This window comes from Erythrolamprus reginae, chromosome 1, assembly GCF_031021105.1.
Source record: "Erythrolamprus reginae isolate rEryReg1 chromosome 1, rEryReg1.hap1, whole genome shotgun sequence".
NCBI lineage: Eukaryota > Metazoa > Chordata > Lepidosauria > Squamata > Dipsadidae > Erythrolamprus > Erythrolamprus reginae.
In genome coordinates this window covers 209965917-209981954 of record NC_091950.1, presented here as the reverse complement: position 1 = coordinate 209981954, position 16038 = coordinate 209965917, and the positions used below count along the sequence as shown (strand labels likewise).

At 35.9% G+C, this 16038-nt stretch overlaps 1 protein-coding gene across 1 annotated transcript in view; it reads right to left on the bottom strand.

Moving 5' to 3' along the window:
• GTF3C3 (general transcription factor IIIC subunit 3) overlaps window positions 1–15073 on the bottom strand; it is a 31409-nt gene extending 16336 nt beyond the window's left edge. Inside the window, exons 1-10 of the mRNA XM_070732125.1 lie at window positions 14430–15073; window positions 12047–12149; window positions 9254–9432; window positions 8749–8872; window positions 7328–7519; window positions 5683–5848; window positions 3736–3883; window positions 2947–3019; window positions 1450–1524; window positions 262–365 (exon numbers count right to left, since the gene is read on the bottom strand). Of these exons, the coding sequence (XP_070588226.1) occupies window positions 262–365; window positions 1450–1524; window positions 2947–3019; window positions 3736–3883; window positions 5683–5848; window positions 7328–7519; window positions 8749–8872; window positions 9254–9432; window positions 12047–12149; window positions 14430–14531 (1266 nt within the window). The 5' untranslated portion in view covers window positions 14532–15073. The remainder of the gene's footprint in view (window positions 1–261; window positions 366–1449; window positions 1525–2946; window positions 3020–3735; window positions 3884–5682; window positions 5849–7327; window positions 7520–8748; window positions 8873–9253; window positions 9433–12046; window positions 12150–14429) is intronic.
• Window positions 15074–16038: the final 965 nt, after the last annotated feature.

The following is a 16038-nucleotide window of genomic DNA, read 5'->3' as shown; positions in this document are numbered from 1 at the left end:
TTTAATTACCGGTAAATGTCTGCCTTTTCAAGAGCAACTCCATAAAGACACATAGCAAACTGACGGGATTTCAAAAGTAAGTTTTGCAATTTTTCAGACATACTACTTTCTAAATGGAAAAAAAGGGAAAATTCCTTATTTTAATTAAAATTCTAAATCAGCTAGTATAGACTTTCGTGTTCACTGTTTTTGCATCAACAGAATACAATGAGATCGCGTATCAAACAATTTATATTTTTCTTTATTTGGATCTTGACTTACATTGAGAGGCTCCAAGATATTCAGGTGAATCAAACACACCATGAGTTTCACAGTGATATCAATGGGAACACCATCAGGTATAGAGCATGTAATTTTTTCTGAAGCTAGGAAATAACAACATCATTACATTTTCTAAATATTTTACAATATTTCATGTATATTATATTTTTTCAACTACTTTCTCCAAATAAAGAAAGGCAGTCCTTATTTAATGACAATTCATCTGTTAAGTGAAGCAGTCACTAAATGAAACCATGACTGTGGTTATAATTTTACTTCAGTTTTCCCTTGCTTTACAGACTTGGGAAGTTCATAAATATGATTAGTCACAAAGTTACTTTTTTGTCACCAGCATAGCTGGAAATGGTTGTTCAAAAAGGCAGTCACTAGAATGAAGATTACATATAATCAATAATTTCAAAGGGGCAGTTTTGAACCATTAATAAATTTTATTTCTGCACACAAAAATATGTTTTTCATAAAACAGATCTTTGTCGAAGAATAGATGTGAAAGAACTCAATCTATTGCAAGAATAAATATTCAAACACAGGAAGCATTAGACTTAGTATTTTTTATTTTATTCATCTTTCTTTATGTGCATTTATCCAATTTTTATTTATTTACTAATTTTCCTAATATAAGATGATGTAAAGAAAGGGAAACAAACCACATTCACAAAATATGTTCCATACACTTAATAGGATTAGACACAGGATCTGACATACAGTATTTGCAATTTCCTCTTCTGAGCCTTGAAGCATGTTATGTTGTCTAAGTCTTACCCATACTCAAAGTCATTTGCCCATATCCTCTGATCTTGTTAGTCTTGGAAAAAACCTACAAAATATCTCAGTGCCTGTTTTGAGGCTGGAGGACAGTGTCTGGAGGATTATAATCCAGCAACTTTTAAACAATTCAGTGCAGCTGTTTCTAACTTTCATGGGGCACAGTGGAATGAACCAGCTGCCAGGACTGCATGTGGACAGCTAACCTTAGTAATCATGTTACAGAAATTAATGTATGGCGAGAAAGAGGGCTGAAAAATGAAAATAAAATAACCTGCTTACAGCAAGAAGAACCACCTGCATTTATTTATATGGTGCCATTGTTATGTCCAGGTATTTATATCTTGAGAGATGCAAATTGCTCATATCAGCAATTTTTAAGATGCAGAATTGCATACTCACATGCAGAATGAGTTCCAAGCACAAATTCTTGCTGATCAGTTGTTGTTCCTGGATCTTCCTGAATTTCCATTGCCTCTACCATGGAGCAAGGGGGAAGAACAGAGGGGGGGGGGGGGAAAGCATATAGATAGCTTATGAAAATCATTCAATCAATATAAAATTATTCCATATAAAATTAATCATCAATAGTCTTTTATCAATGGATAAGATGGAGTGGCTGTGGGTTCTGCCTCCCAAGGACAATCCCATCTGTCCATCCATAACTCAGGGTGCGCAACCTGGGCGTCCTCCTTGATCCACAGCTCACATTAGAGAACCATCTTTCAGCTGTGGCGAGGGGGGCGTTTGCCCAGGTTCTCTTGGTGCACCAGTTGTGGCCCTATCTGGACCGGGATTCACTGTTCACAGTCACTCATGCCCTTATCACCTCAAGATTCGACTACTGTAATGCTCTCTACATGGGCTTACCTTTGAAAAGTGTTCTGCGAGATCATGGGTATAGGATTCCCTAGGTATGCCCATGTTACACCAACACTCCGCAGTCTGCATTGGTTGCAGATCTATTTCCGGCCACAATTCAAAGTGTTGGTTATGACCTATAAAGCCCTTCATGGCATCGGACCAGAATATCTCCAGGATGGCCTTCTGCCGCACGAATCCCAGCGACCGATTAGGTCCCACAGAGTTGGCCTTCTCCAGGTCCCGTCAACTAAACAATGTCGTTTGGCGGGGCCCAGGGGTAGAGCCTCCTCTGTGGCGGCCCCGACCCTCTGGAACCAGCTCCCCCCTGAGATTAGAACTGCCTCCACCCTCCTGGCCTTTCGTAAGCTCCTTAAAACCCACTTCTGCCGTCAGGCATGGGGGAACTGAGATAACTTCCCCAGGCCTATACTGTTTATGTATGGTATGTTGTGTGTGTTTTCTTAAATTATGGGGTTTTAGTCTTAATTATTAGATTTGTATTGTACATTGTTTTTCTATTACTGTTGTGAGCCGCCCCGAGTCTATGGAGAGGGGCGGCATACAAATTTAATAAATAAATAAATAAATGGACATAAATACACATAAAGGAAGATGTGGGGAAAAATCTATTTACCAAAGCACTCGCAGGTAGGACAATGGATATAAACTAATCAAGGAAAGAAGCATCAAAGAGAAAATTTCTAATGAGTGAGAATAATCAAGTAGGGGAACAAATTCCCTTTGGAAATTGCGGGTGCCCCAACACTGAAGGCTTTTAAGAAGAGACTAGACAGCCATTTGTCAGAAATAATATAAGTTTCCTGGGTGAGCAGAGGGTTGGGCAAGATGACCTCCAAGGTCCCTTCCAACTCTGTCACTGTTATTTATAAAGACTATGTGTCTTTATTATTAACTACTATATCGCCAGGAAAGAGTTAATAGCACATTTTTAATAACACCAGAAAACCTTACTATTTCAGAAGATTAACTATTCCACATAGAGCTCAATGTAATGGTCCTCAATCACTCTAATACCTTTTTTATCTGCTGAAGAATCGTTTTCAGCTTCTTGCTTTTCAAGTACAATTCCTGAACAATCTGTAATAACCTAAAAGAAGGAGAAATTATTGTCGTTGTCAGGAATAAAATGAATGAACCTAGAAAAGGACGATTTAAGAAGGAACATACCCTGAGAATGAAGAGGTAATTTAATGATTCAAAGCTGCAAATGACAGAGTCACTACAGGGATGAAATAACTCAGAAAGCACGGAGAAGGTCACTGAGAGAGTGCTGCCTAACAGGGGGGGAAATTAAAAGAAGATGTAAGAAATATGAAGCCCCACCACTTCCTCCCTAGCATAATCTATAAGTAACGTAGTTGTATAGAGATCACTAGCACGAGTTCACTTCAGCATAAAATATGACTCTTGCATGCTCAATTTACCTCCAAAGAAAAGTTAATCCTGACCCATAACTTTGGACAAGAGGACAAAGACAAGAGCTTTAGAGCAACACAGAACGTTCCAATTCCAGAAAATGACAACTCATACAAAAGCAGAACAAAAGATCATCTCCGTTTTACTCCTAGATTCTGAGACTCTCAGTTTGGGCCAAAACCCAAAGCTGGTAGAAGCTGATATTCTGTATGCAACTTGAGAAGACACACTCTTTTTAACAACTATTCCTTTGGAATCTGTAAGTGGGAAACTTTCATAGTGAGAGGCAATTCACAACTGGTAGAAGGGCAATCTTAATTCATTGAATAATAAATATTATTAGAAAGTGCACCTCTTTATGCAATCAGATTAATTTAATATGCTTACTGCTAATGCTTTATCATACTGCTTGTTGGAAATATACAGCTCAGCAGCTATATTCACGTCTTCCATGGATACAAGGCTTTGATGTTTCGTAAAAGCTTCTTCCATTATCTCAATAGCAGCAGTGATATCGTTTGCTTCATAATAACTTCTGTGGAACACATTAGTAATCGGGTAGTAGTAAATGAAAATAGTAATGCATCTTCTGTATTAAAATTACATAAATTATTACAATATTTTATGGGCAAGACGAAAAACAATAATCCTCATTGAAAAACATTTTTTATTATTTGCGAATATCAAAATCATTGTGCCATGGTACTTTTGTGTTTGTAAACTTAAAAGCAAGTCATGATTCTTCAACTCATAGTTTTAGGTTTTATCCAAAATTAGATTCAATAAGAAAGAAATTAATGGGGCTGCATGGGGCTAGCCTTGAAGAGCATTTGGAGACAGCCAATAAGAGCCCACAGAGCTGGCCTTCTCAAAGTCCTGTCCGCCAAACAATTTTGGCTGGCTGGGCCATGGGGAAAGGCCTTCTCTGTAGCGGCTCCGACCCTGTGGAATCAAGTGTCTCCAGAGATCCATACTGTCCTCACTCTATCGGTCTTCGGAAAGTTATCAAGATCTGGCTCCTCCAGTGGGCCTGGGATTAGGAATTAGTGGTTTCTCTGGGTTATTTATGTATTTTTAATGTTAATTGCTGTTTTTACTGTTGTTGTATTTTTATATTGTTTTTATTGTTATAATTATTGTGAGCCACTCAGAGTCCTCTGGAGTTGGGGGGTCTATAAATATCACTAGATGATAGATGGATGAATGGATGGACAGTTAGATAGACAAGACAGACAGACAGACATATAGATAAATGTAGTTTCATGAATATTCAACCCATACAAGAAGCTGTGATTGATCACAGGAGAAGATCTGATTGATGACAGCCTATTATGTTGCTGAAATCCAGAACTCTAAGTCATCATAATTTTGAATTAGTCTGAAGTTACAGATTTGTAAACATTTGCAAAATATAATTATCAAAAGTGAAAGCTTTTTTTTCTTTTAGCCAATACCGAAGGAGAGTGGTGACAATAGACAAGCTTAGGGCAAACCATGACTTGAGACAAGCTATGATCACAATCCATGGCCTTGGCACGCACTTTGTGATGACACAGCATCCTGCGCTCATGATTGCCATTTGTAATTTTCTTTGCCAAACAAGCAAAGCCAGTGAAGAAGCTGGCAGAAGTCACATGTAGCAACTACATGATGTCTCACTTAACTCAGGAAGATTGCTTTAACAATGACAATTGGGAATGGCAACATTTCCACTGCTAGGAAGCAGTCACATGGTGTTGCACTTTTACCGCCTGCTTAGCAATAGAAATGCTAGACTCATTGCTGTTAAGTAAGGACTAACTGCATTCCAAAACATCCATCCAACTGTATATCATTCCTGTATCCTGTAATTAACCACATTTTTTTAAAAAAATATTTTTTTAAATTTAAAACAAAACAAAACATTAAAAACAGACAAAAACTCACAGACATAAAAAATGGATACACATATCTCAATTTCCAACAGAAGCACATACGGAGTTATATAAGTTTTTACATCCGAATTAGAACATTTAAATCTATATTCACTGTCAAAAGTGTACACTTTATAGAATAAAAAGAAAAAAGTTTTACTAAAACAATGTTTGGAAGAAAATACATCCTGTAATTAACTACTATACCAAGGATATCAAACCCGTGGCGCAGAGGCTGGATGCGTTACATACTGGCCACTCCCCCCCCCCCGTTTAGTGTCCTATGATACATCACGTGACCACATGTCATCACAAGTTTGACACCCTTGAACTATACAAACAAGCAGAAGGAAAAGATTGCTCCATTAGAAACTGATGTTTCAGTTCATTTCAGCATGACTAAGTGTCCCACTGTACTTACTTGGCCATATCTCTCGCCAAAAGCATAAAGCGTTCACCATCAAAAGGAGTCAGAAGATTTAAAATGCGTCTGTAGCCATCCATTGCCAGTTTGTGCTCCCCTAACTGTTTGTAGAGATTTGATCTCTCCCACAAATAACGCACATTAGTAGCATCATACTTCAGAGCTATAAAAATGGAAGTGGTATGATAAATAATTTTGATATTTGTAATTATTGAAAGCAATATGCAATTCGCAAATATATTCAATAGAATAAATAAAATATAAACTACACACCCACACATTGTGCTAATGAGATTGCAATAATAAAACATCTCATCCTGAAAAAATCATCCAGGGATGAAATCAAAAAATTCTGAATGCTGCATAGACTGTTATACTGACCATCCATTTTCAAAATATTTTCTTATATCAAGATAAGATGGAGAGAATAACTGAAATTTAACAAGTTAGTAAGTTAAATGGAATTAGTATTGATTTTCTATTAGTTTGGCCTATGTAGTTTTAAACATAGTTCTAGTGCATTGTTTTGTTTATCTAAAGTGAGTTTTGAAAATGGTTCATTTTCCATTTTATTTTTATTTTTAAAGCTTAAGTCATTCTTAAAGCTTGTAAAATTTGAAGATATGTAGTTATATATTAAAAGAAAGTTTTAAAAGTTGTATTAGAATTTATTTCAGTTATAAAAATGATTTTTTTAAAGAAATGTTTAGTGTACTAAAATGAATATAAAAGTTTTCTTTTTGAGGTTAAAAATTTGAAAGAGTATAGTGGTTTTTGTTAATAGAAATGATAGTAGAAATATTGATATGTGTAAATAGAAATACAGTATACATCATTTTTCATAACAGGAGAAAAACTGGATTTGGTTAAGATAAACAAACATTTTATTTAGTCTTATTTTTATTGGAATTTTGCTTCTGGTTTTTAGATTTGAAAAAAAAAATCAGAATTTAGATTGAAGATTTTATAATTGTGTAAGTTATATGATTGACTTGTAATAATTATGTAATGTAAACAGTTGAGTTCTAACTGTATTAGCAGTTTACTATTGGAGAGAGTCAGAACCCACACTTTTTTTTCATCCTGCACTCACCCCTTTATTATTTTCATTGTATTTTATGCTGTAATAAAGTTTAATAAAACTGATTTTTTTAAAAGAAAAGTTCATTTTAAAATATACTTCACTTGAGTTACGCTGCAAATAGAATGCTATTCTGAATGGTAAGGCATGTTAAATTGGTGTTATTCCACAAGTCAATTGTTATATTTCATTTAATATTAACTGCCACATCTTTGTGACATTATAATTTAATCTCCCGTACAATTTCATTCAAAGTATTTGAAAACCTTTCTAGTAGAATAGCTATCACATAGCTTTTAAAAACTGTATAGTTTTTAGAGTCATCTATCACTTCATATACAGTAAAATCAGTTTCCCATCTTGATTTGGTATATCATAACAAAAGGCAAGGAGACTGTAAATATACTAATATAAATATCCCAACAAATTAACATATGAAATGCCCATCAAAAACAGCTGAATGAAATTAGGTTCAATAAATACAAAGGCTAATCTGTAATGAAAACAATAATCCACAACAAAATCCACAGTAAAGCAATTAAATGACATTAATTTGTTTACCTTTCGAATAACAAAAGACAGCCTGTTTAATATTGTCTTGCTCAAGTGACATTTCAGCTAGCCTAACCCACTCCTCTGTGTCACTGGGATTTAAGTGAGCAGCAATCAATTCGAACTGCAAAGATTTTTCCATATCTCCTTGGTCTTCATAAATCATAGCAAGAGTGGAGAATGGCTCATAAGCAAGTGGAGCTGTTGGATATCAAAAGAAAAATGGGTTACAATTCATAATCTTTACAATAAAAATGAAGCCTGTTTTCCCTCGGAAAAAAGGAAAAGATTTAAAAAAATAACCTTCAGTTATTTGAGAACTGTAACAGGAGAGATTTTGTCTAGCACTATATTTCCTATATTTAAGAGGACAAAGAGTGAAATATAGCATGATGAACTGAAGTAGGAAAGAAAGGATTCAGTTGTCTATATCTGACTTTTTATTTATTAATTGGATTTGAATGCCCCTCTCTCCGAGGACTCGGGGCGGCTCAAGTGACATTTCAGTGACATTTTTATCTAAAGGTCAGTGGGCTTACTCTTGATAAGACTTCAAATAAAACTGTGTTATTATCAGGTTGATTATTTCCTACTTCACCTTCTTTTTCTAATTTATAATCTGGCAAAATTAAGAGAATCTAGACCTTCCGGAATTTTATACATTGTAGATCCCCTTACAGTGAATATTCAAAATGTTTTAAACAAAACACAATTAATACTTGTAGTTACAGTATTGTCTGGCTTAATTATTCTTTTACATTTAAATGTTACGCCAAATATAGTTAATGTAAAACTAAACTAGGCTGTTCATATTATTCTGCGGATTATTAAAATAGCAAAGTGAGCTTAGATCAGTAGAAGCTAATTTAAAAATAAATACAGCATATATTTTAACTTTCTCCAAAATTTCTGTTAAAAAAAAAGGAAAACATTTAATGTGCTTTCAAAATGTCCAGCAATGTAACATTGCCACACAAGCATAACCAAAGCAAAAAGTGGCCATACATCAATTCTAAAGAATACATTTTAAAAACCATATATCCATTTATTTTCTTATGGGCTTATTTCTTGTATTCCACCTTTCTGAAAATAAATGATTAAAAGTAAACTTTTCAAAGCTTGGCAATAGTAGTTTGAGATCCCAAAGAGTTCAAAAACTATGTATAGGTTATGTTTGTGCACCTATGCTACCATAAAACACTAATGTAAGCAAAAGATCAGCAAAATGGCTTTGAATCACACATTTTCTGTTTTGGGAAAATTTAAGAAGTTGGGAAAAAACCCAGGAGAAAGTGCAGTTATAAATAAAAACACAGAAGAGATGCAAAGTCAGCTCTATAATGACACATGAACTGTCTTGTATTAATGTTATATATCTCTGCTATTTGTTCTCAGTAATAAATCTCACCCATAGGAGCATCCAAAGATACCTTGTCTTATGATCTCCATGCACATTAGAATGGCTTCTTCACGTTCCCCTCGAGCAAATCTAATGTTAGCTTCACCCATCAAACCTCTCAGGGCACGAGGCAATTTACTGCGTGGACGTTTTTCCTAGAAAAAAGATTGGTATCAATATATTTCAACAAATTCAGTTTTTATTACTACTTACAAATAATATTTTTAGTAAGAAATATATTTGAATTGAGGATGTTTATTGAGCTGTTGATTTAAACTATTGTTTGTGCAATAGCCATGTACATTATTTAATATTTAATTTATATCATACATCCACACAGAACCACTTAATAAAATTCTATCGTGAGAATTTCAATTAAGCAACAAAGATGTGCATGCTTCAAAAAGGATTCAGAAAAGATGCTTCAGAATACACAGGGATGGGAATCCTTCTTTGGGACATTTCTTTTATTTTTGAGGCTTCTACATAAACCTGAAAAAAGATGTAGCTGCTTTAATGACTCTTATATTCCTTGCCTTCATCATTTTCTTAGTCTCTCTGTTAAGCACCATCTCTAGTGCAAAAACATCGCCAGCTGTAGGTTGCTCGGAGATCTCCTCATCTTCCTCCTCCTCTTCTTCTTCTTCATCATTCTCTCCCATCATGGAAGCAAAAACTCGATGGACTGATTTGCTGATACCATCTGATATCTCTTCTGCTCAGAGAGAAAAAGATTAATAATGATGTCTAATTAATCAGGTAAAAAAGGGAGAGGTAATAAAATTGTAAGTTATCCTCAAAGAAAGAGAGAAGAAACCCCAGTTCAGATAAAGGAAATAGCAAGAAGCAAAGGAAAACGGAAGGAAAATTGTAAGTACACTCATGGTCATATGATTTTCACTTAGCAATGGTTTCATTTAATACCACCTTGTCAGTATTAAAACAAGGAGTATTTGTATTAAAACACAAATGTAATCAAATACCCACAGTATCAATAGATAAATTAAAGTCTTTAGATTTTGGGGGGGGATAACAGGAATTAGCAAGAATCTACAATATTTCATCTTCACCCCAGAAACATGAGGGCAAAAATAAAATCAACTATTATATTGCTTTCATTTCATGTTAGCATAATATAAATATTTTGTCATATGTTTAAAATTGAATTTATACTGCCCAGAGAATTGGTATTAGTTGATTGTCCAGAAGTGCAATAAATTATAATAACTAATATCAGTTAAACAAAAAATTAATGAAAATAATAAATTAAAAAATTAATGATAATTCAAATAATATCAAATAAATATCAATTCAAAAATCATTTGAATGTGTATAAATAATAACTAAATTCAAAAACTCCTTGCATTTGAATTATAGCTATTACCTAATTCTAATTATCTACTAAGCCATAGTGACTCAGTGGTTAGAGTGCAGTGTGCAGATTACAGTGTTCCCTCGATTTTCGCGGGGGATGCGTTCCGAGACCGCTCGCAAGTCGAATTTCCGCGAATAGAGATGCTCCCTTTCTTTCCTTCCTTCCTCCCCCTCCCTCCTTCATTCCCAGGGGCAACGGGGCGGCAGGCAGAGGGCTTTGCTGTGTTCGCTGCGGTGGCAGGCGGCAGTAAGGTTTGGCTTCAATTAGAGCGTACCAATGCTCCGAGAATTAAAGGGGTGGGATTGGAAGGCTGGGGCGGAAACGGAGCTTTTATTTAAAGAAGCAGGACGGCTGAGGTGGAGGGGGGTGGGAGGAGAGTTAAAACGCACAGTATTGTACATCAGGCAGCCCCAGAAAACCCTTGGTGTGCAAAAAAACCACGGAGTATTTTTTAAATATTTTTTGAAAAACCATGGTATAGACTTTTCGCGAAGTTTGGACCTGCGAAAATCGAGGGAACACTGTACATCTGCTGACTGACAGCTGCCTGCAGTTTGGCAGTTCAAATCTCACCAGGCTCAAGGTTGACTCAGCCTTCCATTGTAAAATGAGAACCCAAATTGTTGGGGGCAAAATGCTGACTCTGTAAACCATTTAGAGAAGGCTGTAAAGCACTGTAAAGTAGTATATAAATCTAAGCACTATTGCTATTGCTAAAAGTTTTTATAATTCTATACAAAAGAATCTCTTCTGCTACAATGGTCTTAGGCATGGGATTGATTATTATAATTTGTTTAATGCCATTGTTTTATTTTATTGTTTATCCAATTGCTTTAGCCTGGGCTGTCTGTTTGATTTTGATTTTTAGTTGTTTTTAAGGTTTGTTTTAGTTTTCTATCTCACTTGAGAATAATAAATAATAATCTCCCAAAAATCCCTGTTTCTGTCACTCTTTTTCAGCTACAGAACAACTAGCCAAGACTTCTCTGCTTATAAAAACAATCTGACAGTGGGGGGGGGGGAGTCCTCCAAATCCATCCCATTCCCATTTTTAATCTTTTAATGGGACTACTTAATAGTCAAAGAGCATTGTTGCAGCATTAGGAAAGCAAAAGCTTTGCAAAAAGACCCAAGTACTACTTCAAGAATGGAGCCATAACGTAATACAACGGAAAAACTATACAATGATGTTTTCCTACTAACAAGGAATTTGAAGTGAAGGAGGGCCAGTATGGCCTAATGATTAAAGCACCAAATTGAAATCAAGAGATTAATCCCAACTTCTGTACAAAGCTAACTGCTTGACTTTGGACCAGTCACTCCCTTTCAGCCTATAATCTTCTAGGAAAACTCTGTGGAGGAAAAGGATCCAAAAAAAGCAGAGCCTGCATTCTTCAAAGCATTAGAAAAGGGGGGGGATTTGAAATGGGTAGGAGGCAACTTTGATTTAATGCCTCTAAAATGGTTTTGATTATACCTCCTACCATCAGTTATAATTGGCCACAAGACCTAAGTCTGAGGACAGCTGAAGGGCAGCAGGTTCCCATATTAATAAAGTGATAAGCTTGAAAAATAATATAATAGAGCATCATATAATTAGACCATCACAGTTTGTGTATTTCTACAACATCTGGCAGAAACAATCAAAAATTTCAAATAAAAACTGGAAGAAAGTCCAGTTGCCTCTTGAAAAAGCACCTTTTGGACCTCAAAAATTTCCTACTCTGCCTCAAGATGCTGTAGATTGATCACGAAGGATATACATATATTTTTTTATATAAAAGCCTGTTAAATAATAATTAGTATTACATACAGATTTCTGAACCTGGGAAAAATTGAGGTACAGTATTTTCACTGCAAGGTGGCAGTGAACACGCATTTTCTAACTTATAAATGCACAGCAAAGTTCAGGATATTTACTCCTTGGTAAATAAAACAATAAGCAAAAATATACCTTCTGCTTCCATATGTCCTTGTATTTCATTAGACATTCCTTGCCCAGAAGTAGAGGGGCCATCAAAGTCTTCTGCATTTTCTTCAGTGAGTACATTTTGTCCCTGTAAAAGGAAATAACATTAATTTTATAATGTTACATGTAGTCCTTACCTTACAACCATTTGTTTAGTGACTGTTCAAAGTTAAAACGATACTGTACTGAAAAAAGCGCTTTATGATCATTTTCACATACAGGTATAACTATTTCAGAATCTCCATGGTCATGTGATTAAAATTTGGAATCCTGATAACTGGTGAATACTGTATTTTTCAGAGTATAAGTCACACCTTTTTCCTCCCTAAAAGAGGCTGAAAATTTGGTTGTGTTTTATACTCTGAATGTAGCTTTTTCCCAGCCCTAACTAAGTGCTAATGATCTTCCTCCATTCCTACTCCATCCGCAAAAGGTTTTTTCCAGCCCAAAGTGTTTGCAGGCTTGTTTCCGCAAAAGGTTTTTTCCAGCCCTAAGTCTTTGCAGGCTTGTTTTCGTTCCTATTCATACTGAAAAATGCCTTTTCAGCCCTAACCAGGGGATAAAATAATATGCTGAAGCTGAACAGACTAGGGATGCTAGCCAAATGAATACCTGGTAGGTAGATTTTTTCCCTATTTTCCTCCCCCCAAGGTAAGGTGCATCTTAATTTCCAAAAAACACTGTATTTATGCAGTTGCAGTGGTCCAAGGTCAAGTGATCAACTTTTGTGATATTCTGGTAAGTAATGTCAATGGGATAGCCAGATTCACTTAGCCATGTTACTTAACTACAGTGATTGACAGGGATTAAATGTGACAAAAAGCATCATAAAATGGAAAAAAATTACTTAACAACTGTGTTACTCAAAAATTTTAGTTCAACTGTGGTTGTAAGTCAAGGACTGCCTGCATTGTGAATAGAATATTCAGTACTAAAATACATATCTGCTTAAGAAAAATGATATATGAGTGAGTAATTAATGAACCCTGTGGTTTCATTGTATGACTTATTTTGCAAGGGTTTATGAAAGTTAAATGGTCAACTTAAATAAAAATATTTAATGTCAATAAACAATAAAGCTAAGCAATGTAAAACAGGCTACATGTACAGCATATGTATAAGTGGATATTATATCATTAACTGGACATATTCCCGAATTATCTGCACATTTTGCAAACAACTTAACATAATTTGGCTACAATTTGGATAAAGGATCATGTGTATCTTACAGTAAACATCCTAAACAGAATTGGTCAGAATGTAACAGTAATTTAAATAAATTGAACAGGTTGAACATGTGCCAGTACAAACTCATAATGTAACATTGTGTGTTTTACTGTTATAATGTACTTACTTACTTATTTACTTATTTATTTATTTTGTCAAGCATATATATGATTACAGATGAAGTATAATCATGATTGTGAATACATAATATGTAAAAGTATGGTTACGAGATGCTTACAAATACATGGGGACATTAGGACAGGAACTGTAGACAGATTTGTGCGCTTATGCACACCCCTTACAGACTTCTTAGGAATGGGGTGAGGTCAACGGTAGGCAGTCTAAGGTTAAAGTTTGGGGGGGGAGGTTTGAGGAAGAAACTAGAGTCAGATAAAGTATTCCAAGCATTGACCACTCTGTTGAAGAAATCATATTTTTTGCAATAAAGTTTGATGCTGTTTATGTTAAGTTTATATCTATTACAGTATAGTGTGCTCCTGTATTGTTGCAGTTGAAGCTGAAGTAGTCACTGACAGGTAGGACATTGGAGCAGATAATTTTGTGTGCTACAGTTAAGCCAGATTGAAGGTGTCCTAGTTCTAAATTTTCTAGGCCCCAAATTTGAAGTCTTGTGGCATAATAATCCCTTTGCCTTAGCTCAAATGGGATTATCTTGTATTTTGCTTTAACCAAGTGCCCAAGAGCAAAACAATCCCAACCCAAACCTTGCTTTTAGGTCCCCAACATAAATAGTAATACTGATAAGTTTTCAAATTCATGAAATCTGGACTGGGCTGGGCTGCAAAAAAATCCACATTAAACAGCTGCAACACACCGAAAACCCTATTGCATTGCTACCACCTAGTAGTCAGTCGGATTTTTGTGCCCGAAAACGAGCGCTTGGTCCAGTATTTGTTTTTAATTAGGACGAACAAACACCATGAAATCATGGCTAAATGGTCACGTCCCTTGCGTGTTCTAATAAACTTAATTTTTAGGATTTTACGAGCCAACATCCTTGTTTAAAATGCAAGCATGATATCGGGTACCTGAGTACATGCATGCCATAAGACCCCTTATAGACCTCATTATATAGACACGAATACAATTGTGAACGACTGCGAGGCAAGAGAGGCCTGACCTTTCTTTCGCAGCTTTTACGCTCCTCTCGGCGACGCTCGAACTCTTCGAAAGAGATTTTCCCTTCCAGATACTCAATTAATTCGGGGCTGAACCCCGACATTTTACGCTCTAATATCAAAAGCCAGCGAACGGCGGGGAACCTATTTTTGAAAGGACCGCAATTCCTTCGCCCAAAAGAGTCCGACTAGCAACCAAGAGCGAGGAGAAAGCCCCCACTGCGCTGACTCTCTACTGCGCATGCGTTGGTGGCTGAGGTTGCCCGGGGCGGGGGAGGAAACGCTAAGAATTTCCTCCTTTGCATTCGTGCTTAAAATCGGAGGAGGGAGTTTACCTCTTTAAAGAGAGAAACTTTGACTTTCAATCAAACATTGTAATAAATGGTCATTTTCTGTCATGCTGTTGTCAGACAGCTCTGTTGTACCCATGCTTTTAGTACCATGTTTGGACCCACCTTTTTAACTTTTTTGGTCAGGAATAGGCGAATTGTGCTGTGCTCGTCCTTTCAGTTGACTACCAGAATTTTGGGAGGTGTAGTCCAAAAATTAATTTAATTTAATTGATTAAATTTACAAGCAGCCCAACTCCTTACGGACTCTGGGCGGCGTACAAGTAAAAACAATATTAAAAACAATTGAAATCCCCTGAGATAAAAGCATTCTTTGAAGGAAATTGAAGGATAGCAGCAGCAGCAACTCCTAAATCAGCAGTCTCTTCTCTGAGTCCCTTGTGGACTCCTGACTTCCCTCCAATAGGTAACGACTGACAATTTAATTACTTTTATATATCTGTGGTGGAAAAAGAATTAAAGGGAAGAGGGCAAGGTAAGATACTGGATGCAGTTTGTCAGAGGTGGAACAGGAAAGAGACTCTAGTTGAGGCAAAAGACTTCTATTTTATTTATTTATTTTGTCAAGTACACATTGGTAGTATACAAAGAAATAACACTTTTATATACATGATATTGGTACTAATAAGAGAGAAACTTAGGGCAGGGACACTAGGCATGCTGGTGCATTTATGCATGCACTTATGCATGGTTTTTTTGTGGGGAGTGAGGGGAAGGTTCTCGCCACCTTTCTGGCAAAAGAAATGCAAAACACTTTCTGACATCTGGTTTTCAACTTTCACCCGTGAATAACTAATACAGAACCTTTTTTATTTTATTTTATTTGGAAAGAGGAGTAAGGTTGCTTCAAAAAAAATGGAGAGGAGAACTTTATCATCCAAACTACAGGAATACTGTTTTCCATCAGGATTATGGGTGATCTGCCTTTTCTCACTTGGCTTCTGTGTTGGCTACTACAAAAATTCCCAGTGATTTGCTCTTAGTTGCATCTGACTTTCTGTATTTTTTATGAGTCTCTGCAATAATTAAGTATTATCCACTTATCCTTAGGTTTACAGAAAATATGCTAGAATAAAACTTGCTGTCCCTGTTGCCAGCCTGTCTCTATTGCCTCTGTTTCAAATCCAAAATGCTAACAGATTTTATATAGTTTGAAGCTGCCCTGGAATGATTATAATTAAGGGGAATGAGTGTTATTATAGAAAAGCCAATTGTGCATAGTGGTTAAGAGCCCTAGGTTGTGAGCTAGACACAAAACCAG